The following is a 16,325-nucleotide window of genomic DNA, read 5'->3' as shown; positions in this document are numbered from 1 at the left end:
AGCGTGGTGACCCAGAGGTTCGGACCGCTGCTCAGTTTTTAACGGCTATTAAGCAGGTCTTCTTGGGACCACGGGTCACGCACGACACCTCTCTACAGCTACTGGCTTTGACTCAGGGATCCCTCTCGGTTAGTCAGTATGCCGTTCGTTTTCGGACACTGGCTTCCGAGCTGGAGTGGTCTGACAAAGCCCTCATCCCTGTGTTTTAGAGAGGTTTAGCTGAGCATGTTAAGGATGCTCTTTCTACCAGAGAGGTTCCTGCAAATCTGGAGGAGCTGATTGCCATTGCTACCCGTATTGATCTCCGTTTTTCGTAGCGCGGGCTGGAGCGTGCTCAATCCAGACAGAGGGTTACTCCGGCTCCCAACCTCTTTGAACCTCTGGAACCACCCGAGCCAGAGATTCCACTCCCAGAGCCCATGGAGGTGTCTCGCGACGTTCTTGAGGCGCGTCCAGCGCAAAACTCCATTTGCGGTTACCATTGTCAACGTGCTGTTTCTCAGGACAACAGTGTCCCGCAATGGCCAAACTCTGTGCCGCCGGGCAAGACCTTTGTCTCTCCCCACCTTCGGCCGAAGGTCCTCGCGTGGGCACACGCGTCCAGGACGGGTGGTCACTGTGGCTACATGCAGACCACAAAACTCCTGGCGGGGTCGTATTGGTGGCCGCACAGGGCTCGGGACATTAAGAAATATATTCAGGCATGCGCCTCGTGTGCTCAGGTAAGTTTCCTTAAACAGAGAGTGGAGACGTCCGCCGACACACAGCAGCATTCCATTTCAACTTATGCTCCGGGCGGTTTTGCCGCGCCCGTGGTCTCCCAAGTGTCCCTTCTTAAACCTGGTGATCTTGCCGCCGCTGATACCTTCCACGTGTCCCGGTTTTCCGTGTCACCTACCGGGACACCAGACTTGCCTTCGGACGAGTCTGAGGCCTATGCCTCTGATGGGCACAGGGTGGTGGATTGGAAGGCTCAGAGAGGAGGGGGGGTAATGTTAGGCATCAGGTTTCTGTGTCTGCTCTGCAGGAATCTAGAGCCTCACATTCTGCGGTCTCCTGCTGTCTTTCTACTGCAGAGGAGATTACTTTGCAGCAGACCGCTCCAGAGACTAAGTCCCTCTGTGCTCCTACTGGGCATGCTCACGAGACGATCTCCCATTGGAGATCGGGAGTCATGTGCCAGGTCCTGTTCCAGATCTCATTGGTCCATCTTGGAGATCTGGAAGGTCCCGCATGGCTATAAAAAGCGTGCATGGCCGTTCCGCCATGCGCTAGTATAGACTATACTGCTATGTGTGAATGGTGACGGATGTATAACTCTGGTGACTGACTCATTTGAAACCCCTTCCCTCTGATATTACGCATGGTGATAGGGAATTAGTTTAGTAGTCAGTGCCAGTCAGTGGCAAGCCTTAAGCCACTGTGCTCACCGCACCACTACGCTAGCGTCCGACATCGCGCTTGCCTTCCAGCCTTGTCGTCGAGCGGCATTGTCCTATGCCGCGCTGCAGTTTCAGCCCCCTTGGCGCTCGCAGTAGCGACGCCGCACACACGGTTGGTCTAGAAGCACGCAGCTCCTCTGTCTTAGGACCTGCTCCTGTGACCAGATACCGTGTGTGCATTTTAACTGAACTCTGTGACACTAACAGGTTCAGTGTTCTTTGTATTTTTGTGTTGCGGCGTCTCTGTGTGTGAACAGAGCCCGCTCTGTGCACTACGGGTGAAGTTGAACCCGTGCGCATTATACCGCCATATTGCTCCTGCCATCACTCAGCAGCGGTTGTAACACCTACTGCACGGTGGACCCCGAGTGGCGAACGCACTTTATTATCATTTTTATTTAGTGCGTTCCGCCGTTCCTAACAATTTTAATGGTAAAACAAAAGGATAGGTAATCAATTTAGGATCCTGGAGACCCCCTTTAACATTAGGCCATTTTATTATTTGACCTACAAATGCAAATCTGACATCTCCATATCACACCTTGCAGACAGGACCATACAATCGCAGACACTGTATTAATGGCTCCAAGAGAAGCTGAACCTGAAATTGTAAAAGTCACAGAGAAGCACGTATCACAAGAGGCATTCCAGGACTTGAAGGTCACGCCAGGATATTACACAGTCACATCTGATAGAGGTAAGAACTAATGTCCTCTAGACGCTGAAACATCAAGTCTTCACATTTTCTGATCTTTGGCGCCCCTATGTGTCTGTTGTAGATGCTCACGGTCTGGTGGAATTCCAGCCCGGGGTGGAAATGGTGGATGTGCGAGTTCCTCTCTTCATCCGACCAGAAGATGATGATGAGAAGCAGCTACTTGTGGAAGCTGTAGAGGTTCCCTCAGGAATTGCCCGGTTGGGACGGAAAAATGTCAACATCACAATCATTAAAGAACAAGGTGGGATAAGAGAAAGTGGGGTAGATTTATTTAATTTGGACCGTATTTAGATACTTTTGTCAGCCTTTATGCCATGGCTTGCTTGGTTTACTTGGTTTTTCTGCACAAAAATATTGTCGCTCCCCATGTCTAGAGAGGCATCGAAAAGTGTCTAAAAGTATAATATAGCTGGCGCAAAGAAGATACAGCAGATTTTTATCTTTTTAGCAAATGGAGTCAGAATAGTGACATATTTAGGTTTGTAAAATTGCCCCAGTAAATGCAAACTGCCTGCACAATATTTTAATATTTAGGGCAACAAAAATCACTCTTTTCATGGTCCTGTATGTAATCTTTTTTTAAACTATTAGTTCACCTTTGAACACCAGTATATAGACTTGGAATTCATTAATATCTTCATCTTCTGTCATAGCTAAGAGTGTTGTGACCTTTGTGAAGCCAGCATACACCTACAGCCGCCAGGACCAATTTGCTCGCGTCCCACTTTCACGTGAAATTCTACAGAATGGCAAGTCTCAGGTGACCTATCGCACCCAGGACTTGACAGCTCGTGACGGCAAGGTAAATAGAAATCTGCGGGAGTACTGGATGATTAGCCTTCTTATAAGGATTAACTAGACGTTGGGTTTGATCTCTCTAATTCTTATTGTAATATTTTCCCATTTATTATTTTAGGATTATGCTTTCTCAGAAGGTGAAGTCACATTCCAAGGAGATGAAACTCAGTCACAAGTCATGGTTCCTCTACTTGATCGATCAGAGATGGACACTTTACTTGGAAACAGGCAGGTTAAACAATTCCTGTTGGAGCTGAGCAATCCAAAGTATGGTGCCAAGATTGGCAAGTACCCACAATGTACCATCACCATTGATGACACTGCAGGTGAGTTAATAACTACACATTGTAGGTACTGGTAAAACTTGTGTTATTGAACTTTGATATTAACCTACTTGTCCAATTCATTTATCAGATATTGTACCAAAAGTAATGACACAGCAGGCTCTCCAGTCTCCTCGTGGAAAGATAGGAGCTCCCGTTAATCTAAATGCTCAGGCTATTAGTGCTAGAAAAATCCGACTCAACTGGGTTCCCCCGCCTGGAGGAAGAGCTGCTGGGTATAAAGTAAGTGTCTTTTTGTTATCTTAAAGGCCAATCTTTGTGTTATCTAAAAAATGTCAGTTATTACTACTCACAGTTATGAATATAATGCTTGGCTACAGTAAGATATCTGAACATTAGGCAGATATAGGTTGGCATCTGTTTAGTAGACTTACCATCTAATTTCAGACTGCCCATCACTTGATGAACAAGCAATGTGCTTGTTCGTCGGGTAAAGTTATTTTTAAGCTTGCGTTAAAATCATCATTCTCAGTGCCAAATCAGCCTGTGTAAACATGTGATGTTGAGAACAATGACAGATTATGTACACAGAACAATCCTTTACTGATCGTTCTGTGCACATCCTAAGTGAGGGTGGCCTGTCTGAAGAGGCTATTAAAAGACCAAACATGTAGATGATGTGGTTGTTTAATGGCCTTAGGTCATCTTTTATAATTGTGCGCTGGATTATTCAACTATAATGGAAGGATGCAATTTATTTTTTATCAGAAGTTCTTATTGATTCTATCACCCTTAAATGCAAGTCATTATTGTTTAAGGTTCGTCACTGGATTCAAGGAGACTCAGAGTCTGATGCTACAGTGATAGACACCAAGGTGCCTTCTGCAGAGCTAGTCAACTTATATCCATACTGCGACTATGAAATGCGTGTTTGTGCCTATGATATGCAGGAAGAGGGCCCTTATACAGACATTGTGACATGTCAGACCCTTGAGGATGGTGAGTACGTTGATGTAGTTTATCCAAGGCTTCGTCCGGCAAACCCACAAACCCAAATTGTTGTCACCGTTTGATAATTGAGTTTCTATGCTGTTCAATTCCTAGATTTTTTTTAAACGCCATATAGAACTGGGCTTATGAATATAGATATAAAGATTCATCTAGTCATAGTGCAACACTGTTTTTATTATATTTTAGTATTTTACTTATTCTTAGGTATTATCTGCAATCACATCTGACCATGCCCTCATGGCTATAGCCTCACACAATTTCCAGTAGGTGGTGCAAAGACCCGATGACTAAAGGTCACAAACTAATTAGAAAATGATATTTAATAGCCTAGCCCAATCATACGATACAAATGAAGTGCATCTTATGAAGAACGTGTCATCCTTGACTATTGAACAGTATAGCATTTGCCTTAATTCTTTGGTCTACAATGAAACCGAGAACAGATGGTACAAAAAGTGTCAGAGTGACAACTGATGACATTTCACTCAGGTCTACACATTATGTGCTACCTTGTCTTTTCTTATTTTCTGTAGTTCCAAGTGAACCAGGTCGTCTTGCCTTTAATGTTATTTCAAGCACAGTGACCCAAGTAAGCTGGGCCGAGCCTGCTGAGACCAATGGCAACATCACTGCTTACGAAGTTAACTATGGCATGGTGAACGAGGATAACCGTAAGTAGGACACCATCTATTCTCCAACATGTCTAGTTCTTCTACTTTAATGAAGCTCTACCAGGAAATTTGTCCTTCAGTCAATACCAGATTTTAGCGAGCTTCCATGTTAATGAAGGTGGAAATGACAGCTACATCTATTTAAAGGGAACCCGTCATCACGTTTTTACATATGGAAGTAGAGGTGGCTATATACTGTGTGCTTGTCCCCCAATGCAAATGTTTTCTTTTATTATAGATATCTAATGCGCTGTGCATGAGAAATCTAACATAGAAGCTATAAGCAAATTCGTCTGGAAGTGCATTGAGGGCATGGGAATATACGTGGAAGAAGTAGCTCAAGAGCTGGGCATGCCTCCAGTGCACTTCCAGCCTGATTTGCATATGGCTTCAATGCTATATTTCCCTTAATTTGATATCTATAAAAAAAAGTATAATTTGTATTTAGGGACAAGCACATATACAGTCACAGCACTACTTTCATTTGTAAAAATATTTTACTAATTTTAATCACAGTCTTCTGCCCAAATAATTTTGAGTGAACTTGGGAGAGAAAAAGTATTTTGCATTAACTCACCCCATCCATGATTGGAATTTTCAGCATATAAAGCTGGAGACAGATAACAGTATCAACCACAAGATGGTTACAGCTCACTTCTTCCTTCTCCCTGCGCAGTACACAGAGCGTGTCTAGAACATTCTCTCATAGAAGTCATTGAACTTCTTCATACTAAAGATTTTGAGGTCGGTGTGGCTGCTGTAAAGAATAGCCCTCAACTTCAGGTAACAGAGGAGCACAGCAGATAAGACAAGATGGCTGCCCCTGTAATCATGTACGCAAAAAAAAAGAGAAAGCAGAAAATCAGAAAAACTGACTATAAGACGCATGTTTTGCTATGGACTAAATTAGTAAAAAAAAAATCTGGGCAATATTTTATGTATGATTTCATGTATAGTGCCTTGATCTGTGTATTTTAAATAAATAAATCTTTCATTTTAAGGATGAAAAATCATACCTGATATATAGATATTGTATATTATTATTAGACTTATTAAATGTATCAACACTGTATAATACTTGAACAGTGCAAAATTAGACTAGACAGTCTTAAAATAAGCCAGATTTATCATGCTGCTTGATAAATTTGATGAATCTTTAGACTGTATTTTCTAAACTTACACCACTTTTTAGATGACTTCTTTTTTCAAATTTCCGGAAAAAAATCGGCACATTACATCACTTCTTCACGTCCCCCCAAAAAATGCCTATATTCAGAAAAGTCATTCCCCTTTCTCAGACAAAAAACATAATAAACATGGTGCAAGCGATAAGACTGTTTTTGATGGAAATTGTGCCTGAATTCTGGGGCATTTAACTTGATAAATTTCCTCCAATGTATGATATAATTGTGTAATATGGAAGCCTTATGTAAGCTGTAAATTAATTAAAATTTTTTTGATCTTTCTGGTAGAACCCATTACTTCTATGAAGAAGGTTTTAATTAATGACCCAAAGAAACGAATGATTCTCATTGAGAATTTGAGGGAGTCTCAGCCATACCGGTATACTGTTAAAGCTCGTAATGGAGCAGGCTGGGGCCCAGAGAGAGATGCCACCATGAACTTGGCCACCCAGCCTGCCCGCCCAATGTCCAGTAAGTAATAAAGTGTCCTCCTAAACTTATGTTACTTAAATGACTCTCTGTAACTTGATTAGAAATCTAGGTTGACGCCATCAGGAGACTAGTTCTTCTGGTCTGTAAATCATCCTTATCTGTTGGTTCCTTGCAGTCCCAATTATCCCGGATGTCCCCATTATTGATGCAGAAGGTGGAGAAGAATATGATAGCTATCTGATGTACAGTACAGATGTCCTTCGATCTCCAGTAGGAAGCAAAAGACCTAGTGTGTCAGATGAATCAGGTAAGGAATAAGATCTTCATATTCTCATTCATGATACCATTCATAGAGGGAAGGGTAGATTCCTAAGACCATCTGATGATGTCTCCACGCATTTCGAAGTCAGACAATCAGTATGGACCCACTGGATAATCTACAAGCTTAGTCTGTTGGCTGTTAGCACCAACCACACTGTCCCATAAACTGTAAACCCCCACTCCCATTCAACCCTTATTCCTTAGTATGTACCCCCCCATCTAAGTCACCCCTGTCCCTTGAAGGAAAGCACTGGAAATTCATCCCACTCCTGGGATCGGAAATGGATCTGCGCCGTGTCACATGGAAACTTCCTGTAGAAGTCATCCCACGTCTGTCAGTCAGCAGTGCAATTTCCACAGACACTGAAAGTCAGGATCAGATGGACCATTCCAGTTCTCTGAAGAGGATGGGAACCATGCGGGCAACTGCAGAAGGTGACAACCAGATGGTGGGGGGGTCCACTACTGTATGTTTTCCTCCCTCCCTTCAACCCCCCACCAGTGTAAAGTGCTAACAGCCTTCAGTTGCATGACTCTCTTCACTCTTATGCTTGTTCATTCGGTGTGGTGGAGCAGTCAGTGGATAGAGGGGCTATTCATTAAACTCTTGTAAAATACTTTTCTAATCATTGTCCTACACATATCATTTTCATCAGTCTGGATTGTAGTGCATAAAAGAATACAATAAGCAGTTGTGTTAAAAAAAATGAAAAGTTGAAAAAATAATGTAGTGTTCAGGCCAATCTGACTACTGGCCACAAATGGGACACATTTTAAGTAAAATGTGTTAAGACATTGCTGTTTCATTCATTCATATTTTTTTAAGTAGACTTAAAAGGGATTGTCCAGTGAAAACAAATGATCACTTGCCCATAGGATAGGTGGGGGTCCGACCACTAGGACCAGCACTGATCACCATATAGGCAAACATTAATCCTCATTACAAAATAGCAGCCGGCTAACCTATTTTACATTCATTCACTATGCGGCTGTCAGAAAAAAAGCAAGTGCGGCACTTGGCAGCCCCATAAGAAATCGGTGGAGCACCATAGCTCTTGCTTGTGCACTGCTGTTCCAAACAGGGAAAAACAGCCCATTCTGCCGATTGATGCAAGTCCCGGCAGTCAGAGCCTCCCCTATGCACAAGTTGTCATGTGTCTCACGGATAGGTGATAACTTGTTTTCATTGGACAACCGCTTTAAATACAAAACAAGAACCAATATGAATATGAGCCACAAGAGGGCAGAGTGCACCATAATATCCACACCAATGAAAATGTCATGATTTATGCTTATATATGTTGTTGCTTTCAAATGGTGAAAACTATCGCAAGACACATTTTATTAAACTTTAACGTGTACAGCTCTTGAAAAGGATCTTTAGGTAACGCCTAAGTATAAAAGTCAAAGTGAACAAACCTTAATAATTACCATCAAGTAGTATCTTGATCTGGTGTGCTAAGTGTGATGTGGAAATATTTCCATATTCACTATAACTTCTCCAAAAGACTATCTTATAATATAATGACAGGTTTTCAGTTTAACCATATTTTAAGCACATTGGCCAACTTCTTTGACTAGACCATCCAGTAGAAGACCACTTGTCTCACCATCATACAACCCATATTAGCTACAGATATCTCCCCAATTAGGTTTTCGCACTGCAGGAACAGGGTCACTCTAGTCTATGTACTGTGTCTGGTACTGAAACTCAGCCCCACAAAAATGAATGTGCCCAACATGTCATATCAAACCCAGCCTAAAGATTTCTGGAAGGAAGAAAACAAAAGATTATATTTCATAGTCACATAGTAACACCCAACCAAATTGGCAACTTAAGAATTGCCCTCATTAACAGTGCCCCCATTACATTTACATTCGGAGTGCTTCCCATCAACCAATATACCCAGTATTAATGGTCCCAACATGCTCAACAGTAAAGTATTTCAAATCCTCGGTATGCCTCATGTAAAATCCCTGAAGGCATTGCCAAAAACAGTTTCCTTTTCAGTAGTAGCAACCTGAGAGCCCCCTTATTTCGGAAGACTAGGAAAGTATTGTTTAATATGAGATTTTGCCTAAAGATTAGAAACCATTCTGTGTGATGAGATTTCTAATGTATTGAACTTGTTTGTAGAACAACTGCTCAATGGGCGCATGGACTTTTCATTCCCTGGTTCAGGGAACAGTCTAACCCGGACAGTAACAAGCTACCAGCAGCTCAGCCCCCACGTTCAGCAGGATTCCTACAGGTTTGGCAGTACGAGCTCCCAGCACACAACCATCACAGGACATAGTAAGTATTGGTTTCTTGCTGGTACATAACAAAAGGGCCTAAGTGATTTACTATCCCCTCATGTGGTCAGGGTGGACAAAAGCCCATTACTACTACTATGTTGATAGTAATCTTGCATTACACGTTCTGAGACGTTTTTACGATTACGGCGTTTATTCTCTCATGCAATGTTTTGGCCCACTATTTCTTTCTCACAATCTCCTGCTGTCTCTTTTCCCTATCCTTGTGGAGGGGTCCTGCGTCCCATGCAGGAATACCCTGAAAGACGCCTCGCTGGGGCAAAGGTGAAGGGTTACCATGGCAGCTGCACCATCCGGGACACAATAACTATGGCTGACAGTCCTAGAAGGATGCACGCGGTGATAGGTACCATGGAAACATGTCACTCATGCTATTTGGTCATTGCTTTCCATGGATGCTTCATCCCATCCTCAGTTTCAAATTCCGATCCAATGAGACGCAAATAACTGGAAATGATTGTGCTGGATATTGGCGTAATCCAAAGTATCAGGAACAATAAGGCCACATGCACACATTGGGTGAGTTTTTTACCTCAGTATCTGTAAGCCAAAACCAGGAGTGGGGGATAAATCCAGAAGTGGTGACGAGTTTCTATTCTACTTTTCCTCTGATTGTTCCACTCCTGGTTTTGGCTTACAGATACTGAGGTAAAAAACTCACCAAGGACTGAACGTGTGAATGAGGCCTTAAAGGATTATACCAGATGCTGGCAATTTTCATTAATGGCTGATGACGTACTGAGGATTGCTAAATGCCACACAATCTATTTCCCCACGTAATGATCGCCATGCATGAATTGCTTTCCCACACCTCATAACAGACTGGTCGGAGTTTCATATTTGAAGAGCATTTGCCCCAAAATGAATAAAATCCAGGTGTCAAGAATTTTCAAGAATATGACTGGACTCGTAGAGAAAACTATGTGTAAGAGAAGGGTCAGTGGACTTGGGGGGGACCCATGGCAAACATGTCCTACACTGATCGATACAACTGCCCTCGACTAGTCCTATCACTGCCCAACTAGCTTTATCTTTCCCAATTTGCTGGATAATGAAAAAAGATTTTCCTTTCAGGATTTTAGAGCTCTGTTCACATTTCTGATCAGACACTCTTCTTGTCTGTTCAGTTAGGGAATAAATGGAGTAAGTGATCCATTGCATCAGTTATGCAATTGGAGGCTGAGTGGCCCTTTGATTTTTATGGGGTCTTGTTTGGCATCTAGTTTTTAGAACTGGGAAAAGTCTTGCATGCAGAATTTTTTCTTCCATTCTTAAAAAAAAGTAACCTATTTGTACCCTATAATAATCAATGGGATGCCTCTACATGTATTTGTATATATATAGCAAGTTATTCCTAAAACGGAAAAGACGGCGTGTCTGAACAGAAATGGGAATATGCAAATAAAACCGAAATGGGAACAGAGCCTTAGAAATCTCTACAAATTATCAGGCAGCTTTCCCTGAATCAGATATAACTAAAATGGGTCGACTAGATTTTAGAACTGGACAAAAGAGGCCAGCTCATGGACATACAGTATGTTCACTGTGGATTTTATCCATATTGGGGAATGCACATTTTTTTAAAAAAAAACACGCAACATGCCTGTCTGGTTATGAATGGGTTAACCTGCCTGCTTATCCTTAACCTTCCAATCATGCATGGCTGACGCCCCTTATTTCATCACCAGAGACCCGATTTATTGTCGGTCTCTGGGCTTGGAGGGGTTAACTCCATGTTGCTGTTAACCATTCATCTTCAAAGCTGGATCCTGCCATGCATGATGATCTAGTGTATGCTCTGCATAAGACGCGGATATTTAAGGTTTGCAGCCCACTGGTTGAAATCAGCAATATTGAAGCTTGGACGTGCAGCTGGATAGGTAATCACAGGTTTTGGAAGGTGTCAAAAAAATCTGGGTAAGTATGTGTTGCTGTGCTTATGCGTTACACTTCTCCTCGGCATGTGGACAAGTGGTCTTCGAGATGGGTCTATGTGACTGTCCTAGCTATCAGTATCATTACTAGTTCTCCACAACACTGACTGGCATCTTTATAGGTACATCAGGACAAAGCAGATTGGGGCTGCCTCCACTTATGATGGGCACTGGAAGAGGACGAACTCACTCAGAAGATGTGCGTGATGCCCTATCCAGCTTAGATGTGGCCATACAAGGTGAGTGTGGGGGAGCATTTCCAAGATAAATAATAATTTTGCATCCTTGGCTCTTCCAGGCAAAGTAACAAATTTGCTTGATGCCCAATTAGAGTCACGTCTCTCACCCGGTATCCCAGACACTCCAACCCGCTTAGTGTTCTCAGCATTGGGACCGACATCCTTAAAGGTCAGCTGGCAGGAGCCGCAATGTGAACGTGAGGTCCTAGGATACAAGGTGCACTATCAGCTACTCCATGGAGGTAGGCTGTACTTAAAATGTTTTCTATAGATAATGGCATACCATTGCTAGACATGAGGAGGGATAAAATATGAGTATATGCTTTATACTGTCACTAAACTAATGCTGAGAACTATACAGGTTGTAGCATATGTATGACAACTTCATTCCTCTTCCAGGAGACTCACGAACAATCGACATCCCAAATCCTCGAGAAAACTCTGTGGTGGTGGAAGATTTACTCCCCAATCACTCATATATGTTCAGGGTTAAAGCACAGAGTGAAGAAGGATGGGGTCCAGAACGGGAAGGTGTCATCACAATTGAGTCTCAAGTTGACCCTCAGAGTCCTCTCAGTCCAGTACCAGGTACAGAGTGATTTTTCTAGACATTATTATTATTTATTTATATAGCACCATTGATTCCATGGTGCTGTACAGGAGAAGGGGTTACATACAAATTACTGATATCACTTACAGTAAACAAACTAATAATCACAGACTATAGAGGGAGAGAGGACCCTGCCCTTTCGGGCTTACATTCTACAGGATGGTGGGGAAGGAGACAGTAGGTTGAGGGGTTGCAGTAGCTCCAGTAGTGGTGAGGAGGCAGCGGGGATCATTGCAGGCTGTAAGCTTTCCTGAAGAGATGGGTTTTCAGGTTCCGTCTGAAGGATCCGATTGTGGTTGATAGTCGGATGTGTTAGGGCAAAGAATTCCAGAGGATGTGGGCTATTCGGGAGAAGTCTTGGAGGCGGTTGGGTGAGGAGCGAATAAGTGTGGAGGAGAGGAGGTGGTCTTGAGAGGACCGGAGATTACATGAGGGAAGGTATCGGGAGATTAGTTCAGAGATATATGGAGGAGACAGGTTATAGATGGCCTTGTAGGTCAGTATTAGTAATTTGAATTGTATACGCTGAGGGAATGGGAGCTAGTGAAGAGATTTGCAGAGGAGAGGAATTAGTCGGGCTGCAGAGTTAAGGATGGACTGGAGAGGTGCGTGGGTGTTAGCAGGGAGGTCACAGAAAAGGATGTTGCAATAGTCGAGGCGGGAGATGAGGGCATGCACAAGCATTTTAGTAGAATGAGGGTGGAGGAAGGGACAGATTCTGGAAATATTTTTGAGCTGGAGGCGACAGGAGGTGGAGAGAGCTTGGATGTGCGGTTGAAGGACAGGGCAGAGTCAAGGGTTACTCCGAGGCAGCGGACCTCCGGTACGGGGGAAAGCGTGATGTCAATTGTTATACATAAGTCAGGTAAGGAAGCTGTCAAGACGATAAAACATATTTCATATTAAGTAATGAAAGGTGAAAAATAAGTTGACAGTTGTTCATTTAACTCTACTAAGTCGAACTGGATCTTTATGGAACAGACTGTGGTAGAGCGGCTCACTCGGCTTGACAGAGATAGGAATGGGACACTTTCTCTTTAAGACTGTGCTTGGTTTATTAAAAACAGCATAAACCAAGCTGGGAGAATAAACACGGCCCTCTGAGCAAAACATCAAAGAAAACAAAAATGCTGTACACAGTCCATACTTTTGCGGGGAGCTGCACGCTCTGCAGTACCACAGGTTTAGTCTTTCCTCCTCAGGACACAAACTATTGGAGAATCCTCTCTCCAGCCCAGCTGAACAAAGCCTGCCTCTGTAGCTCATCCATTTAAGCCGCAGACCATGTGACTCCTCCCTCATGTGACTGATCACATGACTGTGACATCACACAAGTCCTGTTAGCACATGGCGGTGCCGGATCTGCAGGTGCAGTTAAGGTGGACACCCTCCCACCCACTCTGTGGATGTCCACATAAAAAAAACAGACCAGTGTGCTCGAGGAAAATACTCTGGCTTTTACATCACTGATGCCATTAAGGATAGTAACACATATCTCCCCTCCAGTACTTTATCAGTGACTTTGTTACAAGCCCTAACAGAGGTATCTGTGAATCATAAAGCAATTTTCATAGAATTTTTAACATGTAATCATCACAAAATTAGATGTCTATATTGATTATTTCTCTCTTCTTTGCAGGTTCTCCTTTCACTTTGAGCACCCCAAGCGCACCTGGACCCCTTGTGTTCACTGCCCTGACACCAGACTCTCTACAACTCAGCTGGGTAAGGCCAAGAAAACCCAATGGGACCATCCTGGGTTACATGGTAACCTGTGAAATGTTGCACGGTGGAGGTAAGACACTCAAATCAGCAGATTGGATAAGAAAATACAATTGACATGGGTAAATTAGGATATTTATGTGAATATATTAATCTCAGGTGAGCCAAGGAATATATATGTGGAAGGTGATATGCACGAGACAACACTGACTGTGCCCTTCCTGAGTGAGAACCTTCCTTACAAGTTCAAGGTCCAGGCCAAAACCACACAAGGATTTGGGCCAGAGAGAGAAGGGATAATTACCATTGAATCACAGGATGGCGGTAAGTGGGGGATTATGATGAGCACTATACGGCAATACTTCCAAAATTATAACTTTACCTGTTCTGAAACTATGTACAGCCCAGACATACGTGGGTCTTAGCTTAAAAACAGGTGCCACATTGCAATCACCATGTCAATTTGGAGAGTGTTCATGTTACTTGCTATACCACAGAAGGTTTGGTGGCACCAATAGGCATCTCTGCCCCCTGCATTTGATAGCTAAATAAAAACAGGCAGTATCCATTATTTCAACATATGACATTGCAGCGGATCAGGAGGTAAGTTATAATATAGTCTAAATTGCACAAACATATTGTGCTTTTTAACAGGGGAGCTAAATTATATATATTATTATATATGGCCCTTAAAAGCACATTGATGGGTAAATAATGCCTAGGCTACTTGTCCCTACTGCTTACATGTGGCCTTACCCTAGCAACAGTACCATCAGAAGCTTGCAATACGGATCCACCAACAGTATGAGATTCAATGGCTAGCACACGATAGGTACGGGGGTATGGTGCTAGTGAAGGAGGCTCATGAGTCCCACATAAATGTCTATTAGAATCACTGCACACATACACTTAAGGAGTATTTGCTTATTAGTGAAATTTATTGAAAGCAAGTGCTCTTATAGTGATTGCGACAGAATGACGTTTCGGTCATTCAAGACCTTGATCACATAAGTCGCCTTGAACAATGTAGTGGTTCATGAAGGATGTCGTCCTTATGATCAAAAATAGGGACAGCGAGTATGCCCGTAGTAGTTCTGAACTAAGGGCTGTCCTGAATTAGGTAATGGTCACTTATGCCTTTAGGTTAGCCAGGGTCAGAGCGGTCACTCTATGTGGGGTGGTGGCGAGACGGTGGAGTGCGTTAACACTCAGTTGCTACAACTGAGTGTTAACGCACTCCACCGTCTCGCCACCACCCCACATAGAGCGACCGCTCTGACCCTGGCTAACCTAAAGGCATAAGTGACCATTACCTAATTCAGGACAGCCCTTAGTTCGGATCCACCAACAGGACATACCTACATTGTCTTATAATACATTGGCACTTTTTACTGCACCTTAAAGCAGATTTCACAATACAAACTATGTCAATTATTTAATAGATCTTAGACCTGATGAATCAGGTGTACTTAATTTGAAAATGCATTTGAGCTAGACTATACTATTGTGCAGAAAAACATTTCTACAGTAAGCATTTAATTCCATGACCTGCTGCTGGACTGATAAAATGCTCACTTTAAATTTGAGGCATGTATCGCAATTCTGACATGAATTTTCAAAGTTAGTACACCAGTTATATCAGGTTAAGCACATTTATTTATTATATGTATTGTGAAATAGGGTCTCCTTTAAAGGGAATCTGTCACCATGTTTTTGCCACTTAAACTTAGAGCAGCATAATGAAAGGACTGAGACCCTTATTCCAGTATTTCTCACTTACGTGGCTGATTGCTGAATTTATCAGCAGGATATTATCACTAGAAGTAGTAAACCTGCTGCCAGATAGTTTAACATATATATGAGCTATGTATAACCTTGCGCCTATTTCTGTGTACACTGTGCATTGGCAGAAAACTGCCAATCAGTGGTGTGGCCAGAGTTTTATAGCTCAACCTTCAGAAAACTGGAAGATATGCATAAAAAGTACCAGCACAAAGTCAAGAAAATTTCATGTATATAAACTCAGAGATACATATCAAAAAATACGGAGAAAAAATGAGTTTACCATATACAATGAAAAATAAGTATACACATGATCCACAAGACTGATGGCCACAGACTATGAGCAGAACATAATAGCAGGACAGAGCAAAAAATAATCTATGTCAAACCAATGGTGATAGAAAGAGTTAATGTAAACATCAGGTGGCTCATATAGCCAACCATGCAGTGCAATGGTATGCTGAGCAAGTGCTCCAAAATCATAAACATTACCATGGTATCGACAATGAATATATATGTATACATATGCAAAGACCGCTACATGACTAAGTAAAGAGCTCCCTGAGGAAGCAACGAAATATCAAGCGAAACGTGCGTCGGGGAATGTGGTCACTGCACGGGCAGTCACTATGGGTAATTAACGTCTTCATTCTTTACTTGTCATGTAGCGGTCTTTGCATATGTATACATATATATTCATTGTTGATACCATGGTGATGTTTATGATTTCGGGACACTTGTTCAGCATACCATTGCACTGCATGGCTGGCTATATGAGCCACCTGATACTGAGTGAATCAGCTGCCTGATGTTTACATTAACTCTTTCTCTCACCATTGGTTTGACATAGGTTATTTTTTG

General features: G+C 42.6%; 1 protein-coding gene across 5 annotated transcripts in view; it reads left to right on the top strand.

Moving 5' to 3' along the window:
* Positions 1–16,325, top strand: part of ITGB4 (integrin subunit beta 4) — a 91,150-nt gene that overhangs the window by 70,796 nt on the left and 4,029 nt on the right. For 2 of the 5 annotated variants that reach the window (XM_073587933.1, XM_073587934.1), the window contains exons 24-39: positions 1,991–2,139; positions 2,222–2,401; positions 2,814–2,962; positions 3,077–3,284; positions 3,373–3,524; positions 4,061–4,241; positions 4,787–4,924; positions 6,397–6,579; positions 6,716–6,847; positions 8,999–9,157; positions 9,389–9,523; positions 11,234–11,350; positions 11,443–11,592; positions 11,750–11,938; positions 13,600–13,755; positions 13,842–14,006. In XM_073587933.1, coding sequence (XP_073444034.1) covers positions 1,991–2,139; positions 2,222–2,401; positions 2,814–2,962; positions 3,077–3,284; positions 3,373–3,524; positions 4,061–4,241; positions 4,787–4,924; positions 6,397–6,579; positions 6,716–6,847; positions 8,999–9,157; positions 9,389–9,523; positions 11,234–11,350; positions 11,443–11,592; positions 11,750–11,938; positions 13,600–13,755; positions 13,842–14,006 — 2,543 coding nt within the window. Of the gene's footprint in view, positions 1–1,990; positions 2,140–2,221; positions 2,402–2,813; positions 2,963–3,076; positions 3,285–3,372; positions 3,525–4,060; positions 4,242–4,786; positions 4,925–6,396; positions 6,580–6,715; positions 6,848–7,104; positions 7,297–8,998; positions 9,158–9,388; positions 9,524–11,233; positions 11,351–11,442; positions 11,593–11,749; positions 11,939–13,599; positions 13,756–13,841; positions 14,007–16,325 lie in introns of all 5 variants that reach the window. The other 3 variants (XM_073587937.1, XM_073587936.1, XM_073587935.1) reach the window with 3 other exon arrangements.

Source organism: Dendrobates tinctorius, unplaced genomic scaffold (genome assembly GCF_039654945.1).
Source record: "Dendrobates tinctorius isolate UK_male_01 unplaced genomic scaffold, ASM3965494v1 ptg000103l, whole genome shotgun sequence".
In the NCBI taxonomy this organism is placed as follows: domain Eukaryota; kingdom Metazoa; phylum Chordata; class Amphibia; order Anura; family Dendrobatidae; genus Dendrobates; species Dendrobates tinctorius.
The sequence above is the reverse complement of the archived record's forward strand: the minus strand, read 5'-3'. Positions and strand labels throughout refer to the sequence as shown.